This window comes from Bombina bombina, chromosome 1 (genome assembly GCF_027579735.1).
Source record: "Bombina bombina isolate aBomBom1 chromosome 1, aBomBom1.pri, whole genome shotgun sequence".
In the NCBI taxonomy this organism is placed as follows: Eukaryota; Metazoa; Chordata; class Amphibia; order Anura; family Bombinatoridae; genus Bombina; species Bombina bombina.
This window is the reverse complement of record NC_069499.1, coordinates 996,046,035-996,062,918: the sequence shown is the minus strand read 5'-3', so window position 1 is coordinate 996,062,918 and position 16,884 is coordinate 996,046,035. Positions and strand designations below refer to the sequence as shown.

Here is a 16,884-nt window from a genome sequence, read left to right as displayed (position 1 = left end):
CCGTGGACTCGTCGTACCATAGAAGAAATTAATTAATCAGGTAAGCATAAATTTACTTTTCTTCCGGGACTCGAGGCTACCGCAAATCACCTTACGTCAATTGCGTATCCTATCTTTTTAATGGGATTTGCCTAACGTTGGTATTATGAGTCTTGGAAGAAGTGAGCGGTAGACCCTCTCCTGTCCAGACTCCTACCGCATTTAAAAGTCAGTAGTTAAGAGTTTTATGGGCTAACGCCGGAACATAAAGCTCGTAACTTAAGTGCTAAAAAGTACACTAACACCCATAAACTACCTATTAACCCCTAAACCAAGGCCCCCCCCCCCCCCATCGCAAACACAAAATTATTTTTTTTTAACCCCTAATCTGCCGACCGGACATCGCCGCCACCTACATTATACCTATGAACCCCTAATCTGCTGCCCCTAACATCGACACCTACATTATATTTATTAACCCCTAATCTGCCCCCCCATGTCGCCGACACCTACCTACATTTATTAACCCCTAATCTTCCGACCCCAACATTGCCACTACTATAATAAATTTATTAACCCCTAACCCTAAGTCTAACCCCCCCTAACTTGAATATAATTTAAATTAAACAAAATAAATTTAACATAATTAAATAAATTAATCCTATTTAAAACTAAATACTTACCGATAAAATAAATCCTAAAATAGCTACAATATAACTAATAGTTACATTGTAGCTAGCTTAGGGTTTATATTTATTTTACAGGTAAGTTTGTATTTATTTTAACTAGGTAGAATAGTTATTAAATAGTTAACTATTTAATAACTACCTAGCTAAAATAAAGACAAAATTACCCTTAAAATAAATCCTAACCTAAATTACAATGACACCTAACACTACACTATCATTAAACTAATTACCTAAACTACCTACAATTAATTACAATTAAATTAAATAAACTAAATTACGAAAACAAACACTAAATTACAGAAAATAAAAAAAGAATTACAAGAATTTTAAACTAATTACACCTAATCTAATCCCCCTAATAAAATAAAAAAGCCCCTAAAATAAAAAAAAAATCCCTACTCTATACTAAATTACAAATAGCCCTTAAAAGGGCCTTTTGAGGGGCGTTGCCCCAAAGTAATCAGATATATATATATATATATATATATATATATATATTCTATGATATTATGTCTTTTTCATGCCTTACAATTCATACTCCACAAAGTGTTATATTATTTAGAGTTTTTGAATCATCTGTGATTTTTCTATTACAGGACAATTGGAGCTTTATGAAATATTCTGTAAGCTTTTGTGTGTTTATATGGGGGGGTGAAAAATTTTGAGTCTCAAAAAATTAACACCAGGAAATTGCCATGACCCTTCTTGTCAGGAAAATGTGCTTAATGCAACAGCACTCTCCTTCGAGTTATGAAATAGTGTGACCGTGGGCATTACACCTGACTAAGTAACAGCCAGGCTTGGCAATCTTTCCGCTTCCTTCTTTCTTTAAATTTGATACGAGTGGCCCTGGCAGAAGTAACATACATCAAAGGGTTCTAAACTGTTAAAGGGACACTAAACACAATTTTTTTTTCTTTAATGATTCAGATAGAGCATGCAAATTTAATCAACTTTCTAATTTACTCCTATTATCAATTTTTCTTCGTTCTCTTGCTATCTTTATTTAAAAAGCAGGAATGTGATGCATAGGAGCCGGACTATTTTTGGTTGAGAACCTGGGTTATGCTTGCTGATTGGTGGGTAAATGTCAGCCTCCAATAAGCAAGCGCTATTCATGGTGCTGAACCTAAAATGGGCTGGCTGCTAAGATTTACATTCCTGATTTTCAAATAAAGATAGCGATAGAACGAAGTAAAATTGATAATAGGAGGAAATTAGAAAGTTTCTTAAAATTGCATGCTCCATTTGAATCACGAAAGAAAAAAAATTGGGTTCAGTGTCCCCTTAAAGGCAAAGAATAGGCACAGAAATTCATGTAGCATCACATGTTCTGAACTTATTTATTGGAAACTTTTTTGGTTATGTTACAAATAACAATAGAAAACTTGATTTCTTTCTAATGACACAATGAGTCCACGGATCATCTAATTACTATTGGGAATATCACTCTTGCCCAGCAGGAGGCGGCAAAGAGCACCATAGCAAAGCTGTTAAATATCATCTCCCTTTCCTCCAACCCCAGTCATTCTCTTTGCCTACGTTAGAGCAAGGAAGTGGTAAAGTTAGGTGTTAGTAAAAGATTCTTCAAGCAAGATTTTATTATTTTTTAAGTAGTGCAAGATTGTGCTGCTTTGTTCTAGGGTGTAGCCGTAGTCCATATCAGTCTCTTCAGTAGAGCAGTGGTGGCTTTAGAGCAATGGGAACTTGTGGGACATAATTCTCACTGTGCCTCCCATGTAGTTTATGCTGCCCTAACTCTGAAAGCCTGAGTTAGATTACTCAGTCTTTATCTCTTTTTTTCCACAGGTCCATGTGAGGGAGAGGACCTCTCAAACCTAGTGAGCTGCCTTGCTGCCTGGCAGATTTAGGAGGTAAGTGCTGACTTTATTTTTTCTGGGACTAGTAAGATAAAAGGAGACTTAGAAAAAGTTGGGCACTTTATTCAAAATAAGGGACACATAAATTCTCCTATATATTGGAGGGGACTTATGTAGGCAATCTTTTATGGCAGGCACTGGGGCTGAGGAGGTTAAATAAGGCTCAATTTATTGTGGTTTCACTGCTCCCGGCGGCTTGACTTTAAAATATGCCGATCGGGAGATTAATTTCTCTTGTAAGATGTATCGAGTCCACGGATTCATCCTTACTTGTGTGATATTCTCCTCCCCTACAGGAAGTGGCAGAGAGAGCACCCACAGCAGAGCTGCCTATATAGCTCCCCCCTTTTCTCCACCCCCCAGTCATTCTCTCTGCCTGCTTAACTGTTAGGAAGGGCAAAGTGTGGTGACAAAAATGTTAGGTTTTTATTTTCTCAAGCAAAAGTTTATTTTTAAATGGTATCGGTGTGTACTATTTACTCTCTGGCAGAAAAGGGATGAAGATTTCTGCAAGGAGGATGATGATCTTAGCATTTTGTAACTAAGATCCACTGCTGTTCTCACAAGGGCTGAAGAGTACAGGAAAACTTCAGTTGGGGAGAACAGTTTGCAGGCTAAACTGCATTAAGGTATGTTCAATCTATTTTTTCTAGACAGACTATGTTATTTCTAGAAAAGGCTGGCAATATCCCCATGAGGGAAGGGTAAGCTGTATTCAGACACTTGGATAGGAATTTCAGCTTGCATGAAGGGCTCATTAGTTACTGGTGACACTGTTTGGTAAAAATGTTTTTGTTTATTCAGTGAATGATGCAATTATAACTTTTATTGAAGGGACTAAAGGCGTCATTGTGGCTTGTTTTTGAGTTTTCGAACTCACATGGTTAATTTAGAGACAATCTAGTGTTTGTCTGTTAGGCCTCAAAACATTGAGTGAGGTGGGTGGGGCCTATTTTCGCGCCTCAGTTGTGCAGTTTCTTTTCCTCTGAGACTTCTAACTGCTTCTCCAGAGGTTCCTGCCGTGTTTGAGGGCTGTAAAAGAAGTTTTTCCCCCCACAAATTGTTCTGAAGGGCAGGTAGGAGCCACAGCAGAACTGTGGCAAAGTGCTGAAAGTCTTTTTTTTACTGGTTTTGATGTTTTTTCAATCCGGTTTTGCCATTAAGGGGTTAATTGTTTATTTGCATAGCTGTGCAAAGTTACTAAGGCTATATGATACTACTGTAAAAAATTCATTATGTTTACTGCTTTTTTACACTGTTTTGCAGAATTTGTGCAGCTTTTTTTCTCTTAAAGGCACAGTACCGTTTTATTTCTAAGTGTTATTTACTTTGATTACAGTGTTTTCCAAGCTTACTTGTTACATTACTAGCCTGTTTAACATGTCTTACACCATGGAAAAACCTTGTTCAATATGTTTGGAAGCCATTGTGGTACCCCCTCTTAGAATGTGTCCCAATTGTACTGATATGTCTATAAGCTATAAAGAACATATATTAGCACTTAAAAATAGAGCAATAGATGATTCTCAGTCAGAAGTAAATGAGGGTTTAGCATCTAGCTCTCCCCAAGTGTCACAACCAGTAACGCCCGCACAAGTGACGCCAAGTACCTCTAGTGTGTCAAATTCATTTATTTTACAAGACGTGGCCACAGTTATGAATACAACCCTCACAGAGGTTTTATCCTGACTGCCTGGTTTTCAAGGAAAGCGGGACAGCTCTGGGTTAAGGAAAAATGCTCAGCAGTCTGACGCTTTAGTAGCCGTATCTGATATGCCCTCACAATGCTCTGAGGTAGGGATGAGGGATTTGTTATCTGAGGGACAAATTTCTGATTCAGGAAAGACGCTTCCTCAGACAGATTCTGATATGACGGCCTTTAAATTTAAGCTTGAACACCTCCGCTTATTGCTCAGGGTGGTATTAGCGGCTCTAGATGATTGTGACCCTATAGTGGTCCCAGAGAAATTGTGTAAGATGGATAAATACTTAGAGGTTCCTGTTTACACTGATGTTTTTTTCCAGTCCCTAAGAGGATTGTGAATATTATTGCTAAGGAGTGGGATAGACCAGGTATTCCGTTCATTCCCCCTCCTGTTTTTAAGAAAATGTTTCCCATATCTGACACCATGCGGGACTCGTGGCAGACAGTTCCTAAGGTGGAGGGAGCTATTTCTACTCTAAGTGTACAACTATACCTATTGAAGTCAGTTGTGCTTTCAAAGATCCTGTGGATAAAAAATTAGAGGGTCTCCTGAAGAAAATTTTTGTTCATCAAGGTTTTCTTCTTCAACCTATTGGGTGCATTGTTCCTGCAACTACTGCAGCTGCTTTCTGGTTTGAGGCTCTAGAAGAGGCTCTTCAGATGGAGACTCCATTAGAAGAAATTTTGGACAGAATTAAGGCCCTTAAATTGGCTAATTCTTTTATTACAGATGCCGCTTTTCAACTGGCTAAATTAGCGGCAAAGAATTCAGGTTTTGCCATTTTAGCACACAGGGCGTTATGGCTTAAATCCTTTTCTGCTGATGTGTCATCTAAAACTAAACTTTTGAACATCCCTTTCAAAGGAAAGACCCTATTCGGGCCTGAACTGAAAGAGATTATTTCAGACATCCTGAGGGAGGATCTATCCTCCCTCAGGATAGATCAAATAAGATGAGGACCAAACAAAATTAATTTTTGTTCCTTTTGGAATTTCAAGTGGTCCCGCTTCAGCTTCCTCTGCTGCAAAGCAAGAGGGGAATTTTGTCCAGTCCAGGTCAGTCTGGAGACCTAACCAGGCTTGGAACAAGGGTAAACAGGCCAAGAAGCCTGCAGCTGCCTCCTAAGACAGCATGAAGGGGTAGCCCCCGATCCAGGACCGGATCTAGTAAGGGGCAGACTCTCTCTCTTTGCTCAGGCTTGGGCAAGAGATGTTCACGATCCCTGGGCTTTAGAAATTGTGTCCCAGGGATATTTTCTGGAATTCAAAGGCTCTCTTCCAAGGGGGACTTTTCACAATTCTCGATTGTCTGTAAACAGACAAAGAGAGAGGCGTTCTTACACTGTGTAGAAGACCTACATACCATGGGGGTGATCCGCCCAGTCCCCAAAGAGGAACAGGGGCTAGGTTTTTACTCAAACCTGTTTGTGGTTTTCAAAAAAGAGGGAACTTTCAGATCAATCTTGGATCTCAACATTCTAAACAAGTTCCATCATTCAAGATGGAGACTATTCGGTCTATTCTACCTCTGATCCAGGAGGGTCAATATATGACCACGGTGGACTTAAAGGATGCGTATCTACACATCCCTATTCACAGAATTTTCACAAGGGTGCTAGGGTCCCTTCTGGTGGTTCTACGGCCACGGGGCATAGCAGTGGCGCCTTATCTAGACGACATCTTATTTCAGGCGTCAACTTTCCAGCTATCCAAGTCTCACACGGACATTGTCTTGGCTTTTCTGAGATCTCACGGGTGGACGGTGAACATAAAAAAGAGTTCTCTCTTCCCTCTTATAAGAGTTTCCTTCCTAGGGACTCTGATAGACTCGGTAGAAATGAAAATATTTCTGATGGCGGTCAGAAAATCAAAGCTCTTAACCACTTGCCGAGCTATTCATTCCATTCCTCGGCCATCAGTGGCTCAGTATATGGAGGTAATCGGACTCATGGTAGCGGCAATGGACATAGTTCCTTTTGCCCGCCTACACCTCAGACCACTACATCTATACATGCTCAAACAGTGGAATGGGGATTATGCAGATTTGTCTCCTCAACTGCATCTGGACCAGTAGACCAGAGATTCTCTTCTCTGGTGGTTGTCTCAGGACCACCTGACTCAGGGAATGTGTTTCCGCAGGCCAGAGTGGCTCATTGTAACGACAGATACCAGCCTGCTAGGCTGGGATGCAGTCTGGAACTCCCTGAAAGCACAGGGCTTATGGTCTCAGGAGGAATCTCTTCACCCGATAAATATTATAGAACTGAGAGCGATATTCAATGCGCTTCAGGCGTGGCCTCAGCTTGCTGCGGCCAAATTCATCAGGTTTCAGTCGGACAACATCACGACTGTAGCTTATATCAATCATCAAGGAGAAACAAGGAGTTCTCTAGCGATGATGGAGGTAACCAAAATAATCAGATGGGCAGAGGATCACTCTTGCCATCTCTCAGCAATCCACATCCCAGGAGTAGAGAACTGGGAGGCGGATTTCCTAAGTCGTTAGACTTTTCATCTGGGGGAGTGGGAACTCCATCCAGAGGTATTTGCCCAGCTAATTCAGCTATAGGGCACACCAGAATTGGATCTGATGGCGTCCCGTCAGAATGCCAAACTTTCTCGTTACGGGTCCAGGTCCCGGGATCCCAAGGCGGTACTGATAGATGCTCTAGCAGTGCCTTGGTCCTTCAATCTGGCCTATGTATTTCCTCTCCTTCTACGTCTGGTTGCCAGAATAAAGCAGGAGAGAGCTTCAGTGATTCTGATAGCACCTGCGTGGCCACACAGGACTTGGTATGCAGACCTAGTGGACATGTCCTCGGTTCTACCATGGACTCTGCCAATGAGGCAGGACCTTCTAATCCAAGGTCTGTTCACGCATCCAAATCTAATTTCTCTGCGTCTGACTGCTTGGAGATTGAACGCCTGATTCTATCAATGCATGGTTTCTCTGAGTCGGTCATTGATACCCTGATTCAGGCTAGAAAGCCTGTCACCAGGAAGATCTATCATAAGAGTTGGCGCAAATATCTTTATTGGTGTGAATCCAAAGGTTACTCGTGGAGTAAGATTAGGATTCCTAGAATATTGTCTTTTCTCCAAGAAGGTTTGGAGAAGGGATTATCAGCTAGTTCCTTATAAGGACAAATATCTGCTTTGTCTATTCTTCTACACAAACGTCTGGCAGATGTCCCAGACGTTCGAGCATTTAGTCAGGCTTTGGTCAGAATCAAGCCTGTATTTAAACCTGTTGGTCCGCCATGGAGCCTAAATTTAGTTCTTAAAGTTCTTCAAGGGGTTCCGTTTGAACCTATGCATTCCATGGATATTAAGCTTCTATCTTGGAAAGTTTTGTTTTTAGTAGCTATCTCTTCGGCTCGAAGAGTTTCTGAGCTATATGCTTTACAGTGTGATTCCCCTTATCTTATTTTCCATGCAGATAAGGTGGTTTTGCGTACCAAACCTGGGTTTCTTCCTAAGGTTGTTTCTTATAAGAATATCAATCAAGAGATTGTTGTTCCTTCACTGTTTCCTAATCCTTCAAAGAAGGAACGTCTGTTGCACAATCTTGATGTGGTTCGTGCTTTAAAGTTCTACTTACAAGCAACTAAAAATTTCCGTCAAACATCTTCATTGTTTGTTGCTTATTCTGGTAAGCGGAGAGGTCAGAAGGCTACGGCTACCTCTCTTTCCTTTTGGCTGAAAAGCATCATCCGTTTGGCTTAAGAGACTGCTGGCCAACAGTCTCCTTAAAGAATTACTGCTCATTCTACTAGAGCTGTGGCTTCCACATGGCTTTTAAAAATGAGGCTTCTGTTAAACAAATTTGTAATGCGGCAACTTGGTCTTCGTTTCATACTTTTTCCAAATTTTTCCAAATTTGATACTTTTGCTTCTTCGCAGGCTATTTTTGGGAGAAAGGTTCTACAGGCAGTGGTGCCTTCCGTTTAAGGTCCCTGTCTTGTCCCTCCCTTCATCCGTGTCCTAAAGATTTGGTATTGGTATCCCACAAGTAAGGATGAATCAGTGGACTCGATACATCTTACAAGAGAAAACATAATTTATGCTTACCTGATAAATTTATTTCTCTTGTGATGTATCGAGTCCACGGCCCGCCCTGTTTATTAAGACAGGCATATATATATATTTTTATTTTTAAACTTTCAGTCACCACTGCACCCTATAGTTTCTCCTTTTTCTTCCTAGCCTTCGGTCGAATGACTGGGGGGGTGGAGCTAAGGGGGGAGCTATATAGGCAGCTCTGCTGTGGGTGCTCTCTGCCACTTCCTGTAGGGGAGGAGAATATCCCACAAGTAAGGATGAATCGGTGGACTCAATACATCACAAGAGAAATACATTTATCAGGTAAGCATAAATTATGTTTTTTAGACACCCACGATGGGCGGAGCTATCTCAGGCGGCAGTTTGTGTTGCGCGCCACTTTTTCATTCACTTCCGGTGACCGGAGAGAATTAGTTGTGAGTCTCAGTCAGCATAACGCATATTAAACAAAGGACATGCGTTTCTAGACCGGACAGCGTTTCACTGTTCTGCAGACCGAGTTCCGTATCTTTGGCTGAGGGGTAGACACCTCAGCAAAAGTTAAGTTGAGGTGTAGAGGTGTTTCAACAGTACTTGTGTAGTTCTATTTAATCCTTACTACAAAATAAAAAAAAAAAAAATTAAAAGGCCCTACAAAATGTCACTTGTTCTTTGTGTTTTGATGCCAATGTGGAACCACCATTCCCTTTCTGTTCCTCATGTATTGAGAGAACTTTAAATTATAGGGATAGACTTTTTTTCTGAGCCAACATTGTCTAAGGCGGATGCTGTTTAGGAGTCTGGCAATGGTCAATATATGCCGCAGCTTTCTCCTGAAGCGTCCCAACTTTTATCGCCCACACATGTAGTGCCTTGCGCTTCCTCTCTAACTCCTCCTGGAGTTACGTTACAAGACATCGCTTCTCTCATGTCCTCTGCGGTTTCTGATGCGTTGTCTGCTTTTCCCATGCTGCAGGGAAAGCGCAAGCGGAAAAATAAACACTCGGTAAGCAAGGTTACAGACGCAGTTGTTGCTATTTCGAATGGCCCCTCCCAGAAACCTGAGGAGCAGGATACTTCGGTAGCATCTGAGGGTGAAATCTCAGATTCTGACAGTGTATTTCCTCCTGCTGATATTGAAGTTGTATTTTTCAGGTTTAAGCTAGAACACCTCCGTCTGTTACTTAAGGAGGTTTTGGCTACACTGGACGACAGCGACACTACGGTCGTAGTTAATCCTAAGAAATCCAGTAAGCTAAACAAATTTTTTGATGTACCTTCCATGGTGGAGGTTTTTCCTGTACCAGATCAAGCTACTGAGATCATTGCTAAGGAATGGGAGAAACTGGGTATCCCTTTTTCTCCATCCCCTATATTTAAAAAGATGTTTCCCGTAGCGGACTCTATCAAGGAGTCATGGCAAACAGTACCCAAGGTGGAAGGGGCAATTTCCACTCTGGCTAAGAGGACTACTATCCCCATAGAGGATAGCTTTTAAGGATCCTGTGGACAAAAAATTTGAGGGGTTACTCAAGAAGATGTATGTACACCAGGGTTTACAATGGCAACTTGCAGTGAGTATCGCTACCGTCACTAGTGCGGCGGCATACTGGTTTGATGCGTTGTCTGATTCTATTAGGACAGACACTCCCCTTGAAGAGATCCAGGATAGAATAAAGGCCCTTAAGTTGGCCAATTCCTTTATTACGGATGCTTCCCTACAGATTATCAAACTGGGAGCAAAAATTTGGGTTTTTGCTGTGCTAGCCCACAGAGCCTTATGGTTAAAGTCTTGGTCTGCGGATGTGTCATGTAAGTCTAAACTTCTGGCGATTCCTTACAAGGGAAAGACCTTGTTTGGAGCGGGTTTGACGGAAATAATTTCTGACATCACGGGAGGAAAGGTCATTTTCTCCCTCAGGATAAGAGAAACAAACAAAAGGGACATAAGAGTAATTTTTGTTCCTTTCAAAATTTTAAGGGAAATCCTTCCTCTTCCAAGCAGGAGCAGCCCAAACTTTCCTGGAGACCCAATCAGTCTTGGAACAAGGGAAAACAACCCAAAAAGCCTGCTATTCAATAAAAAACAGCATGAAGGGCTTGCCCCCGATCCGGGACCGGATCTTGTAGGGGGCAGACTTTCTTTCTTCACTCAAGCTTGGGTTCGAGATGTTCAGGATCCCTGGGCGGTGGACATCGTGTCCCAGGGATACAAACTAGAGTTCAAGAACTTTCCTCCCAGTGGCAGGTTTCTGCTTTCAAAACTATCTGTAGACTTGACAAAAATAGAGGCGTTCTTACACTGTACAGGACCTCTCTGACCTGATACAGGAACAGGGTCTGGGGTTCTATTCCAATCTTTTTGTGGTTCCCAAAAAGGAGGGAACCTTCAGACCAATTTTAGACTTCAAGAGTCTAAACAAATTTCTCAGAGTACCATCCTTCAAGATGGAAACTATTTGTTCCATTCTTCCTTTGATCCAAGAGGGTCAATTTATGACAACCGTGGATTTAAAGGACGTGTACCTGCATGTTCCCATCTACAGGGACCATCACAAGTTTCTAAGGTTTGCATTTCTAGACAAACACTTCCAGTTTGTGTCTCTTCCATTCAGTCTTGCCACAGCTCCCAGAATTTTCTCAAAGGTTCTGGGATCCCTATTGGCGGTGCTTCGATTGCGGGGCATTGTAGTGGCACCTTATTTGGACGACATTCTAGTCTAGTCGCCATCCTTTCATCAAGCAAGATCCCACATGGAAATGTTGTCTTTCCTGCGATCTCACGGATGGAAGGTAAATTTGGAAAAGAGCGCCTTTGTTCCAAATCAAAGGGTAATCTTCTTGGGAATCATAATAGATTCCTTATCAATTAAGATTTTTCTGACAGAAGTCAGGAAATCAAAGATTTTCGATTCTTGCTTAGCACTTCAGTCCTTTCCTCGGACATCAGTGGCTTAGTGCATGGAGGTAATCGGGCTGATGGTGGCGGCAATGGACATCATCCCGTTCGCTCGTTTCCACCTCAGACCTCTGCAGTTAAGTATGCTCAGTCAGTGGAACGGAGATTATGCGGTTTTGTCTCCATGAATACAGCTGGAGCAGGAGACAAGGGATTCTCTTCTTTGGTGGTTGTCTCAGGATCATCTCTCCCAGGGAACCTGCTTTCGCAGACCCTCTTGGGTGATTGTGACAACAGACGCCAGCCTTCTAGGATGGAAAGCAGTCTGGGGCTCTCTAAAGGATCAGGGAACTAAGACTCAGTCGGAGTCTGTTCTGCCCATAAACATTCTGGAGCTGAGAGCAATATTCACTGAGAGTTAGCCTCGGCCCGGTTCATCAGGTTCCAGTCGGACAACATAACTTCAGTGGCTTACATCAACCATCAGGCAGGAACGGGGAGTTCCTTGGCCATGACAGAGGATGCCAAGATAATTCGGTGGGCGGAGACCCATAATTGCTGTCTGTCGGCGATCCACATCCCAGGGGTGGACAACTGGGAAGCGGACTTCCTGATCAGGCAGACCTTTCACTTGGGGGAGTGGTTCCAACCTGATTCTTTAATGGGGTGAGCCGGAATTGGATCTCATGGCATCTCGGCAGAATGCCAAGCTTCCGAGGTACAGGTCAAGGGACCCTCAAGCTGTACTGATAGACGCCCTGGCTGGCGGTACATTGGACCTTCAGTCTTGCATACCTATTTCATCCGTTCGCTCTTCTTCCTTGGGTCATTGCTCAAATCAAGCAGGAGAGGGCCTCGGTGATCCTCATTGCACCGGCATGGCCTTGCAGGATTTGTTATGCATGTCTGGTGGACATGTCATCTTTTCCACCTTGGAGACTTCCGTTGAGGAAGGACCTTCTACTTCAAGGGCCCTTCCTTCATCCAAATATAGTTTCTCTGAAGCTGACTGCTTGGAGATTGAACGCTTAATTTTATCCAAGCAGGGATTTTCAGAATCGGTCATAGAGACCATGATTCAGGCTCGTAAACCTGTGACAAGAAAGATTTGGCGTAAATATCTATATTGGTGTGAATCCAAGGGCTACTCTTGGAGTAGAGTTAGGATTCCTAGAATTCTGTCTCTACTCCAAGAAGATTTGGAGAAGGGATTATCGGCAAGTTCCCTAAAGGGTCAAATATCTGCTTTGTCTATTTTGTTACATAAACGTCTGGCGGACATACCAGACGTGCAATCGTTTTGTCAGGCCTTGGTCAGGATCAGGCCTGTGTTCAAACCTGTTACTCCTCCCTGGAGTCTTAATTTAGTTATTAAGGTTCTTCAAGGGGCTCCGTTTGAGCCTATGCATTCCTTAGATATTAAGTTGTTATCTTGGAAAGTTTTGTTTCTTGTTGCTATTTCATCTGCTCGTAGAGTGTCTGATCTCTCGGCATAACAGTATGAGTCTCCTTACCTTATCTTTCATGCGGATAAGCTAGTTTTACGTACCAAATTAGGGTTTCTCCCTAACGTAGTTTCTGACCGGAACATTAATCAGGAGATTGTTGTTCCTTCCTTGTGTCCTAATCTTTCTCAGAAGGAACATATTTTACACAATCTGGACGTGGTACGTGCTCTAAAATTCTATTTACAGGCGACTAAGGATTTTCGTCAATCTTCTGCTCTGTTTGTGGTATTCCCTGGAAAACGTAAGGGACAGAAAGCTACGGCTACTTCTCTTTCTTTGTGTTTGAAGAATATTATTCGATTTGCTTATGATACTGCTGGACTGCAGCCTCCTGAGAGAGTTAAGGCTCATTCTACGAGGGCTGTTTCCTCTTCCTGGGCATTCAAAAATGAAGCTTCTGTCGAACAGATTTGCAAGGCTGCAACTTGGTCCTCTCTTCACACTTTTTAAAAATTCTACAAGTTTGACACGTTTGCCTTGGCTGAGGCCGCTTTTGGGAGAAAGGTTCTTCAAGCAGTGGTGTCTTCCGTTTAGGTTCCCTGTCTTGTCCCTCCCTTATTGTACTCTAGCTTGGGTATTGATTTCCAATAGTAATTAGATGATCCGTGGAGGTCATTAGAAAGATATATATATATATATATATATATATCTTTCTTGACACAATGAGTCCACGGCCCGCCCTGTTTTTTAGTCAGGTTGTTGGTATGTTATTAACTTCAGACACCTTTGAACCTTGTTGCTTCCTTTCTCTCCTTTACTTCGGTCGAATGACTGGGGTTGGAGGGAAGGGAGGTGATAATTAACAGCTTTGCTGTGGTGCTCTTTGCCACCTCCTGCTGGGCAGGAGTGATATTCCCAATAGTAATTAGATGATCCGTGGACTCATCGTGTCAAGAAATAAATAAATTTATCAGGTAAGCATAAATTTAGTTATTTTGTATTTATTTTTATATGTTTGATAAATAAAGAAAAGTGTTTTAAAATATCTATTGTAGGGTTAGAAAAATTAGTTTGGTAATGTCTTTTTTTTTTTTATATAAAAATGTTATTAGACACAAATTAATCAGAACAATACATTTTAATTTTGCAGTGTTTATTTTTTCCTATTTCTCCTCTTAGGTTTTACATGGTTTTAGTTCAAGGTCTACAGATTGGAGATTTCATCTGCCATCCTGTTCTGGCTAGTGTCATCCTCCACTCCTCTCCTCTGTTTTGCTGTGACCTCAAAGGGATTAACGTGGTGGTTCCTTACTTTATATGCGCACTTGAAACCATTTTGCCTGACAGGTAAAGATGTAATTGGTCTACATGTTTAAATGTGTGCTACTGGGCTAATCTGCTATTTTTAATTAGAGTGCTGGTAGGCATTAAAGATAACCTTTAGGAAAACTGGCGAGGCAGTACATTTTGTATACTTTTCTATTCCTATTTTGTATTGTTTTAATCAAAGTGCTGCAAAAACCTTTTTATTATTTCATGAAGTGCCTGCAGTTCCCTCTACATACCTAATAATAGTAAGAGATACCATAATGATATTCTATGTTATGCCTCCAAAATTACTACATTTTACAATGAAAATTCTAACACTACAACTTGTGTAATCAAAATTTTTACTAAATCTTGAATCAGTTTATAAATCTGAATACAGAAAATTCTGGATACTTCTTAAGTTTGTTTCTATTTATCCTATAACCTGCTTTTTTCTTAACTGGTTTTAAATTAAGAAAAAGAGTTTTCTGTCCATTCCTAATTATGTTAAAAGGAGATAAAACTCCATTTTTTTTCTTTCATGATTTAGATAGCACATAACATTTTAAACACCTTTCTAATTTACTTCTATTATCAAATATTCTTAGTTTTCTTGTTATCCTTTGAGGAAAAGCAGAAATGTAAGCTCAAGCGTGTGCACGTGTCTGCAGCACTATATCAGCAGCAGTTTTGTAACAATGTTATACATAGGCAGGGGCACTACATGGCAGCACTATTTCTTTCATGTAATTGGCAAGAGTCCATGAGCTAATGGGATATACAATCCTACCAGGAGGGTCAAAGTTTCCCAAACCTCAAAATGCCTATAAATACACCCTTCACCACACCCACAATTCAGTTTTACAAACTTTGCCTCCTATGGAGGTGGTGAAGTAAGTTTGTGCTTAGATTCTACGTTGATATGCGCTTCTCAGCATTTTGAATCCCGATTCCTCTGAGTACAGCGAATGTCAGAGAGATGTGAAGGGAGTATCACCTATTGAATGCAATGGTTTTCCTCGCGGGAGATCTATTTCATAGGTTCTCTGTTATCGGTTGTAGAGATTCATTTCCTACCTCCCTTTTCAGATCAAAGATATACTCTCATATTCCATATACCTCTACTGATAACTGTTTCAGTACAGGTTTGGCTATCTGCTATATGTGGATGGGTGTCTTTCGGTAAGTATGTTTTCATTACTTAAAGGGATACTGAGCCCAAATTTTTTCTTTCATGATTCGGATAGAGCATGCAATTTTAAGCAACTTTCTAATTTACTTCTGTTATCAATTTTTCTTCGTTCTCTTGATATCTTTATTTGAAAAAGAAAGCATCTAAGCTAAGGAGCCAGCAAATGTGTGGTTCAGAACCATGGACAGCATTTGTTTATTGGTGCTGTCCAATCAGCAAGGACAACCCAGGTTGTTCACCAAAAATGGGCCGGCATCTAAACATACATTCTTGCTTTTCAAATAAACATACCAAGAGAATGAAGAAAATTTGATAATAGGAGTACATTAGAAAGTTGCTTAAAATTGCATGTTCTATCTGAATCACAAAAGTAAAAATTTGGGTACAGTGTCCCTTTAAGACACTCTCAGCTATGGTTTGGCACTTTATGCATTAATTTAAAGTTCTAAATATATGTATTGTACTTATATTTGCCATGAGTCAGGTTTATGTGTATTTCCTTTTGCAGACTATCAGTTTCATATATGGGAAGAAACATATTTAGGAAAAAAAATTCTTACCTGGGGTATAGTCTTTTCTCACATGACTGCTTTTTCATTAAATTTTGCGGGCAAAATTAGGCTTGCGAGTAGAGTTGCGCATCTTTACCTGTCTCACGATTCGATTTGATTACAATTATCATCGTAACTATTCGATACGATTCGATTCTACGATGCATCGTGATGCTTCACGATTACTGCACTATTTTTGCCCATTTTTTAAATTTTTCAGAAAAAAAAATTCAAGCAGTCAAAATATTGAAATAAACTCTTTTTTTATTTTATTAGCTCAAAAAAGGACACTCTTCCTGTGGCAAAGTCTGAACACAGCAGACAACAACAGTTTATAGAACATTAAATACTAAATGGCAATTGTTGTATTGGTTTGGAAACAATATTATGGCATCAAAATGTAGTTACAGAGTACGTAGTGTAAAAAGTGCAGTGCTCGCACTCGCAGTGTACTTCTTCAATAAAAGAAAATATTTAAATGTATATTTTCTCTTGTTAAGTGTGTTCAGTCCACGGGTCATCCATTACTTATGGGATATATTCTCCTTCCCAACAGGAAGTTGCAAGAGGATCACCCAAGCAGAGCTGCTATATAGCTCCTCCCCTCACATGTCATATCCAGTCATTCTCTTGCAACCCTCAACAAAGAAGGAGGTCGCGAGAGGAGTCGGAGTTTTTACTTAATTATTATTCAATCAAAAGTTTGTTATTTTAAAATGACACCGGAGTGTGCCGTTTTTTGTATCTCAGGCAGTATTTGGAGAAGAATCTACCTGCGTTTTTCTATGATCTTAGCAGACGTAACTAAGATCCGCTGGCTGTTCTCGACATTCTGAGGAGTAGGGTAACTTCAGAAAGAGGGGAATAGCATGCGGGGTCCCCCGCAAATGAGGTATGTGCAGTACATTATTTTCTGGGAATGGAATTGACTAAGAAAATACTGCTGTTACCCATATGATGTAAGTACAGCCTTAAATGCAGTAGTAGCGACTGGTATCAGGCTGATAAAGGTATGCGCAGTTGAGTTATTTTCTAGGGACTAGAATTTGACTGAGAAAATACTGTTAATACTGAAATAATGTTTAAGCCTTATCTGCAGTGGAAGCGACTGGTAGCAGGCTTAGTGATAACTTTGCATGACATTCAAAATGTTGTTTTTAAAACGTTTACTGGCATGTTATTCGTTTGTGAG

At 40.9% G+C, this 16,884-nt stretch overlaps 1 protein-coding gene across 7 annotated transcripts in view; it reads left to right on the top strand.

Annotated features, from left to right (window-relative positions):
- The window catches only part of RALGAPB (Ral GTPase activating protein non-catalytic subunit beta), an 843,236-nt gene that overhangs the window by 299,643 nt on the left and 526,709 nt on the right, over positions 1 to 16,884 (top strand). For all 7 annotated transcript variants that reach the window (XM_053712501.1, XM_053712446.1, XM_053712384.1 and 4 more), the window contains one exon: positions 13,821 to 13,988. In XM_053712501.1, coding sequence (XP_053568476.1) covers positions 13,821 to 13,988 — 168 coding nt within the window. The remainder of the gene's footprint in view (positions 1 to 13,820; positions 13,989 to 16,884) is intronic.